We start from the raw sequence: 19,271 nt of genomic DNA on the forward strand, positions 1-19,271 counted from the left end.
GAGCTAAATTTGTTGCAGCAATCTAAAAGATGTATTCAGTCCAGTTCTGGTTCCGCTTTCTTGCCTGATTTACCATAGCGTAACCCCACTGAAGTTGGAGTTAAAACAGTGATAAAAACCAGGCCCGCTGAGCATATTGTCCAAGAACAGCAGGGTATACTGATGGTGGAAACATCCCTTCCTACCCCCAATACCTTTTTACTCCTTAATGGTTCATTTTGTGATGGTTTCACCCTCTAGTGGCTGGAGGCTTGAATGAATAATTGCAACCATGAGAAAGAAAAATATCCCTGCAACCAACACGGCTACAACAACACTGGAAACAACATAAATGCCACAATGGCTGCCATGCACATGGTCCATTTGCAGTTTATAGGTTTACCACAAGAAATTCTGGAACTAAGGCCTTCTCTTTATGCAGTTATGTCGCCCTTCCCACAATACAAGTGACTACATGCTAGAGACAGAGAGAGGGTATTAGAAGGGGATAATTCAGGGGGAAGTGAGTGTTCAGAGTAGTTTCCCATCTTGAGTGATGGGAGAACTTCAGGAAATTACCATTTAGAAATCTTCTGGAATGTGTTTGTCCTGGCTTATACATGCATATATGTTATAGGCAGAGCTGGTAGAACTTCCGATTATTAAAGTTCCCCAACACTTGCTATTCTGAGCCTTGGTCTACAATAGGAGTTGAGGTTGAATTTAGCAGCGTTAAATCGATTTAACCCTGCACCTGTCCACACGACGAAGCCCTTTTTTTCAACTTAAAGGGCTCTTAAAATCGATTTCCTTATTCCGCCCCCGACAAGGGGATTAGTGCTGAAATCGGCCTTGCCGGGTCAAATTTGGGGTACTGTGGACACAATTAGACAGTATTGGCCTCCGGGAGCTATCCCAGAGTGCTCCATTGTGACCGGTCTGGATAGCACCCTCAACTCAGATGCACTGGCCAGGTAGACAGGAAAAGGCCCGCGAACTTTTGAATTTCAATTTCCTGTTTGGCCAGCGTGGCAAGCTGCAGGTGAACATGCAGAGCTCATCAGCAGAGGTGACCATGGTGGAGTCCCAGAATCACAAAAGAGCTCCAGCAAGGACCTAACGGGAGGTACAGGATCTGATCGCTGTATGGGGAGAGGAATGCGTGCTTTCAGAACTACATTTCAGTTTTCGAAATGCCAAAACATTTGTCAAAATCTCCCAGGGCATGAAGGACAGAGGCCATAACAGGGACCCAAAGCAGTGCCACGTGAAACGTAAGGAGCTGAGGCAAGCCTACCAGAAAACCAGAGAGGCGAATGGCCGCTCCGGGTCAGAGCCCAAAACGTGCTGCTTCTATGATGAGCTGCATGCCATTTTAGGGGATTCAGCCACCACTACCCCAGCCGTGTTGTTTGACTCCCATGGAGATGGAGGCAACATGGAAGCAGGTTTTGGGGATGAGGAAGATGATGATGATGAGGTTGTAGATAGCTCACAGCAACCAAGCGGAGTAACCGGTTTTCCCGACAGCCAGGAACTGTTTCTCACCCTGGACATGGAGCCAGTACCCCTGAACCCACCCAAGACTGCCTCCCGGACCCACCAGGCGGAGAAGGGACCTCTGGTGAGTGGACCTTTCAAAATACTATACATGGTTTAAAAGCAAGCATGTTTAATGATTAATTTGCCCTGGCATTCGAGGCTCTCCTGGATGTACTCCCAAAGCCTTTGCAAAAGGTTTCTGGGGAGGGCAGCCTTATTCCGTCCACCATGGTAGGACACTTTACCACTCCAGGCCAGTAGCACGTACTCGGGAATCATCGTAGAACAAAGCGTTGCAGTGTATGTTTGTTGGCGTTCAAACAACATCCGTTCTTTATCTCTCTGTGTTATCATAGAATCATAGAATATCAGGGTTGGAAGGGACCTCAGGAGGTCATCTAGTCCAACCCCCTGCTCAAAGCAGGACCGATCCCCAACTAAATCATCCCAGCCGGGGCTTTGTCAAGCCTGACCTTAAAAACTTTTAGGGAAGGAGATTCCACCACCTCCCTAGGTAACGCATTCCAGTGTTTCACCACCCTCATAGTGAAAAAGTTTTTCCTAATATCCAAACTAAACCTCCCCCACTACAACTTGAGACCATTACTCCTCGTTCTGTCATCTGCTACCACTGAGAACGGTCTAGATCCATTCTTTTTGGAACCCCCTTTCAGGTAGTTGAAAGCAGTTATCAAATCACCCTCCTTCTTTTCTTCTGCAGACTAAACAATCCCAGTTCCCTCAGCCTCTCCCCATAAGTCACGTGTTCCAGTCCCCTAATCATTTTTGTTGCCCTCCGCTGGACATTTTCCAATTTTTCCACATCCTTCTTGTTGTGTGGGGCCCAAAACTGGAAATAGTACTCCAGATGAGGCCTCACCAATGTCGAATAGAGGGGAACGATCACGTCCCTCCATCTGCTGGCAATGCCCCTACTTATGCATCCCAAAATGCCATTGGCCTTCTTGGCAACAAGGGCACACTGTTGACTCATATCCAACTTCTCGTCCACTGTAACCCCTAGGTCCTTTTCTGCAGAACTGCTGCCCAGCCATTCGGTCCCTAGTCTGTAGCGGTGCATGGGATTCTTCCATCCTAAGTGCAGGACTCTGCACTTGTCCTTGTTGAACCTCATCAGATTTCTTTTGGCCCAATCCTCCAATTTGTCTAGGGCCCTCTGTATCCTATTCCTACCCTCCAGTCTATCTAGCACTCCTCCCAGTTTAGTGTCATCTGCAAACTTTCTGAGGGTGCAATCCACACCATCCTCAGATCATTAATGAAGATATTGAACAAAACCGGCCCCAGGACCGACCCTTGGGGCACTCCACTTGATACCAGCTGCCAACTAGACATGGAGCCATTGATCACTACCCGTTGAGCCCGACAATCTAGCCAGCTTTCTATCCAGCTTATAGTCCATTCATCCAGCCCATACTTCTTTAACTTGCTGGCAAGAATACTGTGGGAGACCGTGTCAAAAGCTTCGACCTAATTTTGTAGTGTAGACATACCCTGAGACCCTGTAAATGCAATTCCACCTCTGGAGTGCTGCCCTGTGGCCTGGTCTGGTTCTGCAGTGCCCTGCCTCAGTTTCCTCTCTCTGATGGGGTTCCTTAAAAACTCCACCCAGTCCATATCATTTTAAAGTATTCCTGTCTGGAGACTGGAGGGGGTTCCAATTTGTTCAGTCCTACACACATTAGGGGGAAGGTTGGGGCCTGGAGGACTAATCAAGGGATCCCAAAGCCCTCCTTCCTGGAGCTAGGTAGTACTTCACACCAGATTCAGCCACCTGCCTCCTTCCACCACCAGTTCCATAGTTCAAATAGTTCTCTCGCCTTGAATCAAGACTTCCTAGCCCTCCTTCCCAGAGCCAGCTTCACTTCCAAACAGTCCCTTTACTCCTTCCAGGAGCCAGTCTTGCTCTCTGCAGTACTCACCTGCAGCTGCTTCCTCAGGCCAGCTACATTTTCCCAGGCTTCTGACCTATCTGGCTGGAATATTACTAGCTTTCCCTTAAGTGCCTTGTTGTCTCTCAAGCCTCTCCCTCAAATACGTAGGCCTGGCCTGAGCTAGTCACATGACCTTCCTGTCACGTGACCAAAATCATTTTCCCACCTGGGAAGATGAGCTGATCTTATCACAGGTGGGTCTGAGGCCTATCTCCCCTTAAGGGGCCAGCCACCCCAATACAAACCCTATTTTCAGTTGCTTATACCTTTAGCAAACCTTAACCACTTAAGCTGAAATTTTCTGCAATGGATGTCTGCCTGGAGTTTTTTGGGAAATATCAGCCAAAACTGGTCAGCCATTTCTGAGAATGAGGCTGGAGAAAAATACGTTGTTTTCCCCATGTTAAAAATTCTGGTGTCTGTTCTTTGAGAAGTTCTAGCACCCCCGTGCTACCGAGCAGGGACTTGATATTTGGTAGGAGGGTAGCCTTTGGGTCAAGGATATGCCTTTTGCCATCCCCTTGAAAATCTGCCCAAAGTTGGCCAAGATATACACCTTTTTGGGGAAAAAAACCCAAACAGTTTGCACATGCTCATATAAGCGGGGGGATGATCCTGCCATTGTGGGGAACTTTCCTGGCTTATACACTATCCCAGTGGAATGGGCTAGCAAAAGGATCTGAGTCCTCACTCCCACTCCCTTTACCCAGAGCCCTGCCTGACCTCGAGGGCTCCCCTTCCACTCTCCTGTCTGGCAGAGTCCGCATAACCCCGGCAAGGCTGGGCCCAGGATTCCTGAGGGGCTCGACCCCCAACCTTGTCATGGTCACTTGGGACAGGGGCTAGGGTGTCCCCACTCTGGGGTGTTCTCTCCACTCTGGACGCTTGGCTGGGGGGGCGTCTCCCTGCGCTGGGCCCGCTGCCCAGGCTCTCCGAAGCTGCTCACTGCACCCGGCTCCGAACGGCTCCAGCCCCAGCTCCAGCCCCAGCTCCACCCTGCCTCAGCGCTGCTGCTGCTCCTGCTCTGCCTCCAGCGCAGCTCCCTGGGCTGCCCCTCTGGCAACTGTGGCTCTTCTCAGCTCAGGCTGCTCCTCTGGCCGGCATGGCCCCGCTTGCCAGCTCAGCTCAGACTCCTGCTCTCTCCCAAGCCGGGCCCCACTCTGGCCCAGGCGGCAGCTCCCATTCACACGGAGGACGGGACCCGTGGGCTCCTGACTCCCTCATTGGCCTGCCTGCCCTGTCAATCAGGCTGACCCGGAGCGTTGGCCTCTCCCCATTGGCCCTGGGGACTGTCAGTCACAGGGCCGTGATTTCTCATGGGCCCTTCCCCTTTCTTTTGGTACTGGGAGATGGTCAGCCAAAAACCCCCACTAAATTTCAGTAAGGAGCCAACAGTCCCCTTACGCTCATAGAGAGCTGCTAGAGCTTCACAACTAAAATCCCCAAAATATTATGTCCACACGGTGTATGCTCCAGCCTGGGGCTAAGTGGGACTTTCCCTGCAATTGCAGCTCTGAGCTGTTGTGGCCCAACGTCCAGGTCTAGCACCAGACACGAGAGCAGGGAGCCAGTCTCTCCTGTGCTCTCAGTGACTCCACCCCTGCTGGGCCCAGCCCAGGCAATGTGGAGGAGGAAGCTGCCTAATTCAAATGTAGAAGGAACAAGAGTTGGACTTGGGGAGAGAGGCAGAGGAGTAGATTGGGACAAGGAGACTCTGGGAGGGAGCCTGGGATGAGGAGAGAGAGAGAGAATCTGGGACTGGGAGTTCAGATGAAGGGGAGACTGAGACTAACTGGGCAAGGAGACAGACTAGGAGCTAGGGTTAGGGGAAAGTGTGTGTGCACACTGACTTCTGTCTGATGGACGGAATCAGCTCTGGTGTAGTACTGATGCGTCAAGCAAAGTTAAGCAACACTCACCGTTTTGCAGAATGGTCATCATTTTGCTCACTTTATGAGATCAGCCTTGCTCCCAAAGGCAAGAGAGATTGCTGCTTGTGTGTCATGGACAGGACACCCACCCGCCTGCCCGCATCCCTCTTTTTAGGTCTCACATTTTAATCACATAAATGATTAAAGAATGGTTTCCCTCCTCCCTGTTCCGATGCTTTGATTCTGTTTGGTATTGAATCATAGAGTGTCTGATCACCCCAAGAGGATGCACACATGCACAGGTGTGGTGAGGAATAATAGCTTCTGGGTGCTCCTTGCTGGCTAACAATGGCCTCCATCACATTCTGCTCTGCCATATCAAATAGCTCCCCTCACATGAGTCACAGGCAACGTTTCCGTAGCACTACAAAGCCTGAATGACAGCAACAACGGCGAGGGGCATAGTGCAGATTCCTGGGGGCGGGGGGGGGGGGGCTGCCAGGCAGAGTTGGTGGACTCGGTACAGTTCCCCATAGATCTAAACAGATATTTTGACAGATATGTATAGTAAAAGTGAGGGGAGGAAACCTAAGAGTTAGTTGGATGAACTAATTTTGCCTGATTTTGAAAATTAGTTTAAATTTTTAATCCTGTTTAATAGCTACGTTACACACCCTGAAATGTTCTCTCTCTCTTTTTCAGGACAAACTGTGAAATGTTCAGTTTTTGCCACAAATCACCAGTACCCTCTCCCAGTTCTGAGTAGCACTAAGATTCCAAACAGAGGTGCTGAGCAGATGTAGACATTAGAGATCCAAGAACCCTAGCCCCCTGCCCAAACATCCCGTCTGAGTAACTATATTCTGCCTACCTAAAATTCCTTTTGCAGTTTGGATTGGATACAGGATTCTTGCCACTCTGTCTCCGACATCTTTTTTCATGTTGGTGGGCACTAGTCAACAGTTGCTGTGTTCTTCCCCAGAAGTGTCTACATTTCACGCCAGGATGAAGTGATTTGTCTGAAGAAGACTTTATAGAAATGCGCATTATGAAATAATAATCCCAGCCACTATTAAAGTGGTTTGAAAATAGGAAAGGCCCACATGTTATACCAATAAAATAAAAACCAGCAGGATCTTATTAAAGGGGAAAAGGCTAAATACCACATTTATTGTGAATACAGAAAGAATCATAGTAAGCAGTTAGTTATAGCTATAACATTCCATTCAATTTCATATTTATTCACACATTCATTCACACACACACACACAGAGGTTCTGCAAGGTTGTTATCATAGTTACCAGCCTTAGAGTTGCTCATGCCAGGCCACTGGCCAGGTGGCCTGGACATGAGGAGGGAGCAGGGCCTCCTCAGATGCACATCTGATGCTCCTGGAAGTTGGTTTGCAGAATCAGACCCCAAAGTTCTCACTTTCTAGAGTCCATTTTTATAGGAATTTCTTCCTATGCCAGTCTATGGGAATTGCTTCATCATGCTGTTGCTGAATCAATCAGCAGATGTCACATTCCTGACGGCTCCGTGCTGCCAGATGTTATCTTGTTCTTTGGTTCTCCCATCCTTGAGGCTGTTGGGTGGATTCCAGTCTGCTCTCCGGGGGTCCTCTGGTTATTTCCACTTGACGCCTTCTTCAGCGGATGGACACTGGATTCTTAGGCTGGCACCTCCCTGATCATTCAGTTATTATCCACACCAAGCATCCATCCACATACTTCTTCTATCTTTATTTCAATCACAATTGTTAACAAAGCGAGATGAATACAACAAAAGGGCGGGGAGTCTCTGGGTGCTGTTTCTGTTGTTACAGAGTATTGCTTTGAGTCTCTCTCTGTGTGAGTAGTTGTTACAAACAATTGCTTTGAGAACAGACTCTGTCTTAGAATGTACTAACATAATTAGCAGCTTGCAAGTTTAACACATAGAGGGAGAGAAACAGTACCAAAAACCAAGAGACCTCTTAATTAGTAATACCCTAGAATTTAAACTATGGGGAGTCAAACTAATTTGTGATTTTAATACAGAACTTCTTTAATATAATCCAACACACACAACCTGCAGAGTTCAGTAAGGGCAGGGCTGAGACTGCCCCTTAATGTCCTTATAACTGCAGCATGGAGGAGGATGCGCTGCATCCGAGAGTGCGAAAGGAGTTGGCGGATGTGATTGCAGAGCCATTGGCCATTACCTTTGAAAACTCATGGCGATCAGAGGAAGTCCCGGACGACTGGAAAAAGGCTAATGTAGTGCCCATCTTTAAAAAAGGGAAGGAGGAGGATCCTGGGAAATACAGGCCAGTCAGCCTCACCTCAGTCCCTGGAAAAATCATGGAGCAGGTCCTCAAGGAATCAATTCTGAATCACTTAGAGGAGAGGAAAGTGATCAGGAACAATCAGCATGGATTCACCAAGGGCAAGTCATGCCTGACTAATCTAATTGCCTTCTTTGATGAGATAACTAGCTCTGTGGATGAGGGGAAAGCAGTGGACATATTGTTCCTTGACTTTAGGAAAGCTTTTGACAGGGTCTCCCACAGTATTCTTGCCAGCAAGTTAAAGAAGTATGGGCTGGATGAATGGACTATAAGGTGGATAGAGAGTTGGCTAGATTGTTGGGCTCAACGGGTAGTGATCAATAGCTCCATGTCTAGTTGGCAGCTGGTATCAAGTGGAGTGCCCCAAGGTCAGTCCTCGGGCAGGTTTTGTTCAATATCTTCATTAATGATCTGGAGGATGGTGTGGATTGCACCCTCAGAAAGTTTGCAGGTGACACTAAACTGGGAGGACAGGTAGATATGCTGGAGGATAGGGATAGGATACAGAGGGCCCTAGACAAATTGGAGGATTGGGCCAAAAGAAATCTGATGAGGTTCAACGAGGACAAGTGCAGAGTCCTGCACTTAGGATGGAAGAATCCCATGCACCGCTACAGACTAGGGACCGAATGGCTCGGCAGCAGTTCTGCAGAAAAGGACCTAGGGGTAACAGTGGACGAGAAGCTGGATATGAGTCAACAGTGTGTCCTTGTTGCCAAGAAGGCCAGTGGCATTTTGGGCTGTATAAGTAGGGGCATTGCCAGCAGATGGAGGGACGTGATTGTTCCCCTCTATTTGACATTGGTGAGGCCTCATCTGGAGTACTGTGACCAGTTTTGGGCCCCACACAACAAGAAGGATGTGGAAAAATTGGAAAATGTCCAGCGGAGGGCAATAAAAATGATTAGGGGACTGGAACACGTGACTTATGGGGAGAGGCTGAGGGAACTGGGATTGTTTAGTCTGCAGAAGAAAAGAAGGAGGGTGATTTGATAACTGCTTTCAACTACCTGAAAGGGGGTTCCAAAAAGAATGGATCTAGACCGTTCTCAGTGGTAGCAGATGACAGAACGAGGAGTAATGGTCTCAAGTTGTAGTGGGGGAGGTTTAGTTTGGATATTAGGAAAAACTTTTTCACTAGGAGGGTGGTGAAACACTGGAATGAGTTACCTAGGGAGGTGGTCGAATCTCCTTCCTTAGAAGTTTTTAAGGTCAGGCTTGACAAAGCCCTGCCTGGGATGATTTAGTTGGGGATTGGTCCTGCTTTGAGCAGGGGGTTGGGCTAGATGACCTCCTGAGGTCCCTTCCTACCCTGATATTCTATGATTCTATGTTGCTGATCAGCTACAAGTTTTTATAGTTGGTGACTGCAATTAACAAGCTATTTCCATTCATCAAAGGAAAATATAAATATTATGGTTGTGTGCATATGTCTTTGATTAAAGTAATTGTGTATGTTGATGCAAATAGGGAATAGCACTCAGTGTCCTGGCGGGAGGGGGATAGCACTGCAATCTTTGGTGTCACCAAACTGCACACTACTTGTCTACACATAGGGGGGCAATCTCACCCTTCCCCCTTTTTTAAAATTGATTATATCGAACAGATTAGACCAGTAAAGGAGCTTCCTACTCACTTCCTGGAACAGGCGACTCATGCCTGCTGACTCAGCATTTGAAATTGGCTGATCTTATCGGGTGAGAAGAAATTGTTGGTACCTTTGTTGAATGCAGCTTGATTTGCTTTGGTTACTTTTCTAGCTAGGCAGAGCTTTGCTTTCCCATTTTGAAAAACAGGCAAATGTTCTAATGTGGTGTTTGGAATGCCTGCAGAAGCATGAGTTGTAACTAAGAAGGGTGAACACTCAGCTGTCTGGAATGAGTCAGGAAGGGGAAATTTAGGCTGAACAGCAGGAAGAAAAACCTACTTGTTACTGAGACCTACTGGGCTGTAAAACAGCCTCAAGGGAACAGATGGAATCTTCATCACTTTAAATACTTAAAATGAGATGGGCAAAACAATAGAAAATATACAATAATCATGCACTGGCCTCAGGGAGAGTTTAATTGACTAAGACCTGCTAGTGGTTTTACATTTCTAAGGGCTGGGATTCTGGTATTATATCACACAAGGATTTTTTCAAATTAAGGACAACCTTTCATTCTGTGATTCATGCTGTCCAGCTGTTGCTAGAAGTGTTAGCATTTCCAATACATAGAGAACATCCAGATACTTGGAGTGTAAATGATGTGTTTTAGGTTAAAGGAAAGACAGCAAAACAGGAAAGAACAGAAGTAAAGCCTCCAGGCTAGAACAGTGTGCATCTTCCCTCTGTAACATGCTGCATCTACTCTCCTACACAAAATGGCAACTGCCACTGCAGACACCCTAGAAATGTAAAAGATACAATACAAAGAAAATAAGGCTATCATAGCTGTAGCAAGCTACACCACATTTGGCTCTGCAACTGTGCCCTAATAAGTCTGGATTCGTTACGCATGAAGCATTGCCATTGACATTAATGGAAGATTAAGGCTAGTTTCAAGTGCAGAAAATAGCTTGAAGACCCACACTGCAGACTGAAAAGGAGTACTTGTGGCACCTTAGAGACTAACAAATTTGTTTGAGCATAAGCTTTTGTGAACTACAGCTCACTTCATTGGATGCATTCAGTGGAAAATACAGTGGGGAGATTTATATACACAGAGAACATGAAACAATGGGTATTCCCATACACACTGTAAGGAGAGTGATCACTTAAGGTGAGCTATTACTAGCAGGAGAGCGGGGTGGGGGGGAGCTTTTTGTAGTGATGGTCAAGGTGGGCCATTTCCAGCAGTTGACAAGACCGTCTGAGGAACAGTGGGGGGTGGGGGATAAACATGGGAAAATAGTTTTACTTTGTGTAATGACCCATCCACTCCCAGTCTCTATTCAAGCCTAAGTTAATTGTATCCAGTTTGCAAATTAATTCCAATTCAGCAGTCTCTCCTTGGAGTCTGTTTTTGAAGTTTTTTTGTTGAAGTATTGTGATTAGGCCCTACGATGATGTCGTTCCCTGAATAGATATGTGGACTCAGTTGGCAACGGGCTTTGTTGCAAGGATTGGTTCCTGGGTTAGTGGTTCTGTTGTGTGGTTGCTGGTGAGTATTTGCTTCAGGTTGGGGGGCTGTCTGTAAGCAAGGACTGGCCTGTCTCCCACTGCAGACTGAACACTCACAGTATTACTTCAAGAGCAGCATTATATAAAGCATCCAATACTGAGAGATACAGGCTTAATATTAACAAAACAAAACAAAACATATTAAAAAAGAGTATTGGGTTATTTCAGAATTAAAGGGGATGGATGCCCTATTGCTGTTCAGTTCCTTATTTCTAATTGAAGATGAGGGCCTGGAAATAATTAAATACAGTGTTAAAATAGAAACAGACCTTCCAGAATACTCTGTTTACTTTCCAGAGAGCAGGGGCAGGTGGTATTAAAATTCCAAGCGTCAACACTTGTAGCTTTGATCGTTGCAACTGTTTAAATACTGGCCCAGCACAGTGAAGTCATGTTGCACTTCGGGTGACCAGATGTCCCGATTTTATAGGGACAGTCCCAATATTTGGGGCTTTTTGTTATATAGGTGCCTATTACCCCACACCCTCTGTCCCCATTTTTCACACTTGCTATCTGGTCACCCTAGTTGCACTAGACTAGTGCATACGATCATGACTCTCTCTGGTATGCTACTTTCTCGCAGGGGAAGAAAGTCTCATTCATTCCAAGAGGTAGAGGCCCATCTCTTCGGTCTCAAAGATTCCTAGGTTTGATTCCTGATGAAGACCATGTGTGGTCTGTATATATATGGCCATGGCTTGGTATCTGAACATTTGCATGGTACGCTTATGGGCACATATTGCAGTAGTATTAGTCAATCATTTTACTATAGCATCAAGGAGCCCTAGTCATGGACTGGGACCCCATTGTGCTAGGTGCCATACAAACACAGAACAAAAAGACAGCCCCTGTCCCAAAGACCTTACACTCAGAGTAGAAGACAAGAGACAACAGCTGGATACAGACAGGGGAGTACAAGAAACAGTGGTGCTCAGCATGTATCAGAGTGCCAGTCGCAATACAATATGGTGCCGCAGACAGAGCAATGAAAATTAGGGGGCCCACATACCATGCCATGCGATCAAACCGCTGGTTGATGTTACATCCCTGGGATCAGCATTCCATCCAAGGACCTGAAAACCATTAATCCACACAACATCCCTGTCGGGAAGGTTAATACCATTATGCTTAGCTACAGGAAGCCTGAGGCAGAGATTAAGCGACTTGTCCAAGGTCACATAGCAAGTCCCATGCAGAACTAGGAATTGAACCCCTGTCTCCTACACCCCTGCTCTCTGGCATCTAGGTCACAGCTTAAGAGCTAATGCACAGAAGCCAACCATGCTAATGCAGAGAAACAGGGAGGAGACATGTAGACAAATAAGCTCATTTGAATAGCTAGTTTGATCACCAGCGATGACTCATTTGACAACACGCCATCAATAAGGCATCCGGAGACAACTCTTTCTACAGGGGAGAGCTAGTGTTCCATGACCAGGGAATGTGTATCTTATCCTACCTCCAGGCTGCTACTGTGTGGCATGCATTAAAGTGCTGTGGATGAAAGAGGGGGAGAAAAATAATACAGAGAGGCTGTATCCATCTACTTAGAAAGTAGAACGACCAACCACTGCAGCCTTCTATGAAAGGGAAGTATCTGGCTAAAGGCTGAACTGGAAAGACTGTGTCCAGGAGCCGTCACACAGGATTCTACTCTGGAAGGGAAAGAGGCACAAGAGAGGCAGCTGCATTGACCTGGTCCCATGTAGATGGACACGGGAATCCTAAACGGGTGCTTGTGTGTGTGTCACCGTAAGCAGCGTTGCTTTCCTGTTTCTATCTCTTTGCCCATTCAAATGCACTAAGCTGCCTTTCTAACCCTAACTGAAAGAAGACATATTAGAACGCACATAGCCAGAAAACCCAAGAAAACGGTCGCAGAGACGTGACCATCTGCCCCCAGCAAGCACCTCATCAATCTGAAGTTAACCAGGGATTTCTCCTTCGGAAGCAGCCCCCAGCCAATACAGCACCATGGATCGGTTCCGGATGATCTTCCAATACTTCCAGTCCAATTCTGAGTCGGTGATGAATGGGATCTGTGGGTTGCTAGCCCTGGCTAGCGTGAAGATATATACTTCCTTTGACTTTAACTGCCCCTGCCTGCCCAAGTACAACACGGCTTATGGTTTGGGAATCATGTTTCTGCCCCCCATGGCCCTCTTTCTCTGTGGTCTCATTCTCAACAGACAGACTCTGGTGATGCTGGAGGAGTGGAAAAGACCTACTGGGGGCAGAAAGAAGGATCTAGCCATCATCAGGTGAGGGATTCACCATTGTGAGTTGTTCTGTTCCCTTTGCCTCTCTTCCAGCCCTTTTGTTTGTTACATCTTTATCTCCCTGATACTTAGTTTTGTCCTAAACTCAGCTCCTTAGAAGTTCCCTCTTAAACATCTTGAACGCCAGCTGCTCATTAGTGAGCTCGGCACTGATGACTTACAATAGATTGTGTGAGTCCAGGAGCACAGCGATCCTATGAATACCTTCAAGGTAACCACAATATAAATGAAGGCAGAGAATATTTCTGAATCCCAGAGAAAGATAATACTGATATCTAGCTCTTATACAGCGCCTTTCAACAATAGAGCTCAAAGGGATTCACAGTCTTTAATGTATTTATACCATAAGCAGGAGTGGCCTGAAGCTAAGGAAGGCAATGTTTAGGCTACACAGTACATAATTTTCAGGTTTCAGAGTAGCAGCCCTGTTAGTCTGTATCCGCAAAAGGAACAGGAGTACTTGTGGCACCTTAGAGGCTAACAAATTTGAGCATAAGCTTTTGTGGGCTACAGCCCACTTCATTGGATGCATAGAATGGAACATATAGTAAGAAGATATATATATATATACACATACATACAGAGAACATGAAAAGGTGGAGTAAGAGGCTAATTAATTAAGATGAGCTATTATCAGCAGGGGAGAAAACCTTTTGTAGGTTTTCACATCTGATGAAGTGAGCTGTAGCTCACGAAAGCTCATGCTCAAATAAATTGGTTAGTCTCTAAGGTGCCACAAGTACTCCTTTTCCTTTTGCGAACCTTTTGTAGTGCTAATCAAGATGGCCCATTTAGTCAGTTGACAAGAAGGTGTGAGGATACTTAACATGGGGAAATAGATTCAATATGTGTAATGACCCAAAAAGAAAAGGAGTACTTGTGGCACCTTAGAGACTAACCAATTTATTTGAGCATGAGCTTTCGTGAGCTACAGCTCACTTCATCAGATGTTTACCGTGGAAACTGCAGCAGACTTTATATACACACAGAGAATATGAAACAATACCTCCTCCCACCCCACTGTCCTGCTGGTAATAGCTTATCTAAAGTGATCAACAGGTGGGCCATTTCCAGCACAAACCCAGGTTTTCTCACCCTCCACCCCCCCACACAAATTCACTCTCCTGCTGGTGCTAGCCCATCCAAAGTGACAACTCTTTACATAGTCAAGTCGGGCTATTTCCTGCATAGATCCAGGTTTTCTCACATCCCCCCCACCCCCATACACACACAAACTCACTCTCGAGAGTGAGTTTGTGTGTGTATGGGGGTGGGGGGGATGTGAGAAAACCTGGATCTATGCAGGAAATAGCCCGACTTGACTATGTAAAGAGTTGTCACTTTGGATGGGCTAGCACCAGCAGGAGAGTGAATTTGTGTGGGGGGGTGGAGGGTGAGAAAACCTGGGTTTGTGCTGGAAATGGCCCACCTGTTGATCACTTTAGATAAGCTATTACCAGCAGGACAGTGGGGTGGGAGGAGGTATTGTTTCATATTCTCTGTGTGTATATAAAGTCTGCTGCAGTTTCCACGGTAAACATCTGATGAAGTGAGCTGTAGCTCACGAAAGCTCATGCTCAAATAAATTGGTTAGTCTCTAAGGTGCCACAAGTACTCCTTTTCTTTTTGCGAATACAGACTAACACGGCTGTTCCTCTGAAACCTGTAATGACCCAGGCACTCCCAGTCTCTATTCAGACCCAAGTTAATGGGATCTAGTTTGCATATTAATTCAAGCTCAGCAGTTTCAGATGGAGTCTGTTTTTGAAGCTTTTCCGTTGCAAAATTGCCACCTTTAAATCTGTTCCTGAGTGGCCAGAGAGGTTGAAGTGTTCTCCTACCGGTTTTTGAATGTTTTGATTCCTGATGTCAGATTTGTGTCCATTTATTCTTTTGCGTAGAGACTGTCTGGTTTGGCCAGTGTACGGGGGCATTGCTGGCACATGTAACACTCAGTAACAGATTTAAAGGTGGCAATTTTGCAATTTTTAGATGCCATCCAATGTGCCAGGGGGTGCTCACTGCTCAACCCCCTGCTCTGCCCCAGGTCCTGCCACCACTCCACCCCTTCTTCCAAGCTTCCTCCCCCCACCCAACCAGAGCCTCCTGCATACTGCAAAACAGCTGATTGTGGTGGGCAGGAGGCGCTGGAGGGGTGAAGCGGATGGGGGGCTGCTGACGTATTACGACAGGTTTCAGAGGAACAGCCGTGTTAGTCTGTATTCGCAAAAAGAAAAGGAGTACTTGTGGCACCTTAGAGACTAACCAATTTATTTGAGCATGAGCTTTCGTGAGCTACAGCTCACTTCATCAGATGTATACCGTGGAAACTGCAGCAGACTTTATATACACACAGAGAATATGAAACAATACCTCCTCCCACCCCACTGTCCTGCTGGTAATAGCTTATCTAAAGTGATAAATTGGTTAGTCTCTAAGGTGCCACAAGTACTCCTTTTCTTTTGACGTATTACGGTGGCTCTTTGGCATGTTCATTGGTAAATTCTGGCTCCTTCTCAGGCTCAGGTTCGCCACCCCTTCCTAAGGGCTCAAGGCTGCAAATACTCCCTACAAGGCATAGTACTTTGCACTGTGAGCAACGTTCCCAACGACTTCTGTGGGACTTATCACAGCAGTAAGCATTTGCAGGATCAAGCAAAGACAACAGACAAGCAAAGACAATATTTTCTGTAGTCTTTACAGAAAGTAAAGACAACAGAAAATGGGTGTGGGGGTGTTCTTGGGGGAAGTTACAGCAAGACAATTCAGTGGTCATTTCGATTCACTGTGCTTGGTTTTTCATTGTTGTTGTTGAAATGTTTAGAGTGTGTTTATAAACGAAAGCAAGAATGATTGAAGTAATTTTTTTGTGGGGGGGTTGATGTGATGGAGACAAGGAAGGGGTGAAAGAGCAGGGGTGATATTTTGGGGTGGGGCTGAATTTGGAGGGGAGAGAAAGAGGGAAGAGAGGAGGGAAAGGAAGGGAGGAAAGGGAGTTGGCAGAGAATCATGCACAGACTATGCAAGAGAATCCTTAATCAGGCACAGTCCTTGTTTGTTTCTTGAGGAAACCTTAAATAACAGATCCTTGCAGCACCCACAAATGGTCTTAATACTTTGGTCAGTATGCGAAGAGCATTTAGGCAGTGGAATAGATTCCCAAGGAAGGCACCAAGACAACATCATTGCAGAGATTCAAGAACAGAGAAGGCATTAGCTGGAAAAATGCTGGCAAAAGCCAGGCCGAGTTAAATGGTATTCCCTGGGCAATGCTATCGCTGCCTGTGCCAATCCAGTTCTGTGAATAAGTAGAAGGCTTCATCTCCAGGGACATCAGGTTGACACCGGTTCACACTTCCCTCTCCTGCACACAGGTACATGTGCTCCTCCATCATGCAGCGAGCCATGATTGCTCCCATCATCTGGATCATAGTCACCCTCCTCGATGGGAAATGCTTCGTCTGTGCTTTCAGTGGCTCCATCGACCCTGAAAAGTTTGTGGGGTTTGCCAACATCACCCCTACCCAGACGCAGCTCTTGCTCTCCAAAGTGCCCTGCAAAGATGACGAGCTCATGAAGAACAACCCTGCCCGGAAGGCGGTCTCCAGATACCTGAAATGCTGGTCACAAGTAAGTCAGAGGTTTTTCTGGGAGCCTTTCAAAGGGTCTGTACAACAGCTCTAACAACCACGAGCCTGCTCCTACTCCTCTGGAGTCAGGGAGAGTTTTGGCATTGACTAAAGTGGGAGCCAGACTGAGCTCCATTTCTCTGACATTCAGAAATATCATCTTTATGATAATTTCTGCAGGAGTCCCCCATGTCGGGTAATGAACAAAGAATAGGCACCTAGATTCTGGGGGGCATTGGTGATTTAGAAATGTGCATGATAAAAATGAGGATGCTGGTACCAAAAATAGTGATATGCTCTTCTTCTAAAGCCCTTTTCAGAATCAAGGAGGTTAAAACTCTTTTACAAACTTTAAATCTCACAACTCCCTTATGAGGAAAGAGGCCCAGAGAGGTGAAGTGACTTGCCCAAGGTCCATATAATGAGTCTATGGCAGAGCTAAGAACAGACCCAAGGAATCCTGTATGTTAGTCCCCTGCTCTATACACCGATCAGACATCAGGCTGGGGATTTGATGGAGTAAGGCTAGTGGAAAGCTAAGGGTTAATCAATTTATCTCAAAGGAAGTTACAGCTGGTTTAACTTTGAGCCTTTTCAGGAGTGTGTGTCATAGCTCCTTGCAAACTCTAGGCAATTCACTGATGACAGAGTTGACTTCTCCTAATTTCTGTGAACTCTTGGCATCCAACTACCCCTTCAGATTTGTGCAAGAAACTCTCACTGAAGCTAGTCTGCATGGTAAATGTGCATCAGAGGGATAATCAGGTGCCTTAATTTTTTCCCCTGACATTCCATCCCATTACACACACACACACCCACCTGAGACTGTACACACACTGAAAATAGTCTATGCTTTAGGAGATTCTAGTGGTCAGAGCAGATACCTGGCGACCCTGTAAAAGGCAGGTACAGTACCAGGTCTGCAGGGACTAACCTTGACAAAGGTCTGTCAGACCTGGCCTATGCCCACTCCCACCCCTTTCCAGCCCTCCCCTGATTAGGAACTCCAGCTGTGCTCAACTATAGATTAGCATGGGTGGATAAAATGTCCTATGTTCATTAGGCCATTCACAGGGCTCTAGAAGGGCTCAGCTTTCCCATGGAGTATAAACTCTTCGAGGTGTAGTTGCCTGGATTTTGTAGCTAGAATTGGGTTGCCAATTTTAGCTGGACATATTCCTGGCGATTTCATCACATGATATAATCTTTAATTAAAGATTAATCTTTAATTCCTGGAGACACCAGGACAATCCTGGAGGCTTGGCAACCCCAGGCTACAATCTGAACCAGAACCCAGACATCTTCCCATTTCCCCACTCCTGCTTAAAATCTCGGTTTGAGCTAAGGGTTATACAGGCAAACAGCAAGTATATTACACTAATGTCAGCGTCACTCCCGATGCCTCTCATCCTGCCTCAGTGCTTCTTTTCTTATTGCCCAGGCCCTTGGCTGGAGTGTTGTGTTGATCCTTATCATGGTAGCCTTCCTTGCCCGGTCGCTCAGACCCTGCTTCAACCAGGCTGCCTTCCTGCAGACGCACTACTGGAGCGACTACATTGACATCGAGCAAAAGATCTTCGACGAAACCTGCTGTGAGCACGCCCAGGACTTCGCCCACAAGTGCGTCCTCCACTTCTTTGAAAGCATGCAGGAGGAAATCAAACTGCAGCGTTTCAATGTGCCCAGGGAGGAAGCCGAGGGGGGAGAAGGGGAAGAAGATCACCTGCGGGGAATCACAGACCAGGAGCAGATGAACGAGCTCCTGAAATCATGGCACTACAGCAAGCCCCCCCTGGATGTGAGCCAGGCAAGCCAGCGGCAGCAGCCTGTGGGCAGGGAGAGACCGTCCGTGCCCTGGGCGGATAGCTTGAGTAACAGGGGGAATGCACCGCAAAACGCCAAAACCTCCAGACAAACCGAGGTTTAAAAGGGGCCTTGTCACACCAGTAAGGCATCAAAATGCATCTTCCTTAAAAGTGAAGTAAGTCCCACGTAGCAACAGTGGAGGATGAGGAGACTGATAGACTAGACAGACCAGGGCTGGCCTTACCATGAGGCAAACTGGCCTTACCATGAGGCAAACCTCAGGTGCCAGACTGTTGGGGGGCACCTCTAGGACCCTGAGTTTCAAAGTTTTGGCCCAAGTGAAAGGACATGGGGGCGTCATTTGAGCTCCCCGCGCAGGTGCCAAAATGTTGCGGGCCGGCCCTGAGATAGACATGCACAAGTGTGTAAACTGGCCCAAGCTTGGAACCTTGCAACCCAAAAGGCAAATGTTTCAGTACGTTATGAGCAAGAGAAGACAAGGTTAAAACGGAAATACTTTTGTAGCCTTATGGCAATGGCCTGTGTAGTCCATGATTCCTCGTGGAATCGGCTGGGGAACTCACCCCTTGCTGTAGAGCTGTACTCTACAGTACAAGCTTTTATAACCCATGCACATCCAGTGTGGTGCTCTGCCCCATCTCATGGTGGCTGGACCACATAAAGAGGTTGAGCCTGCTACACTGCTGGCTATTAGAGC

At 46.9% G+C, this 19,271-nt stretch overlaps 1 protein-coding gene across 1 annotated transcript; it reads left to right on the forward strand.

Moving 5' to 3' along the window:
- The first annotated feature begins 12,813 nt into the window (after positions 1-12,813).
- Positions 12,814-18,674, forward strand: CALHM3 (calcium homeostasis modulator 3). Its single transcript, XM_048856169.1, has 3 exons — positions 12,814-13,100; positions 16,493-16,748; positions 18,189-18,674. The coding sequence occupies exons 1-3, from the start codon at positions 12,814-12,816 to the stop codon at positions 18,672-18,674; spliced, it is 1,029 nt and encodes a 342-aa protein (XP_048712126.1).
- Positions 18,675-19,271: the final 597 nt, after the last annotated feature.

This window comes from Caretta caretta, chromosome 7 (genome assembly GCF_965140235.1).
Source record: "Caretta caretta isolate rCarCar2 chromosome 7, rCarCar1.hap1, whole genome shotgun sequence".
In the NCBI taxonomy this organism is placed as follows: domain Eukaryota; kingdom Metazoa; phylum Chordata; order Testudines; family Cheloniidae; genus Caretta; species Caretta caretta.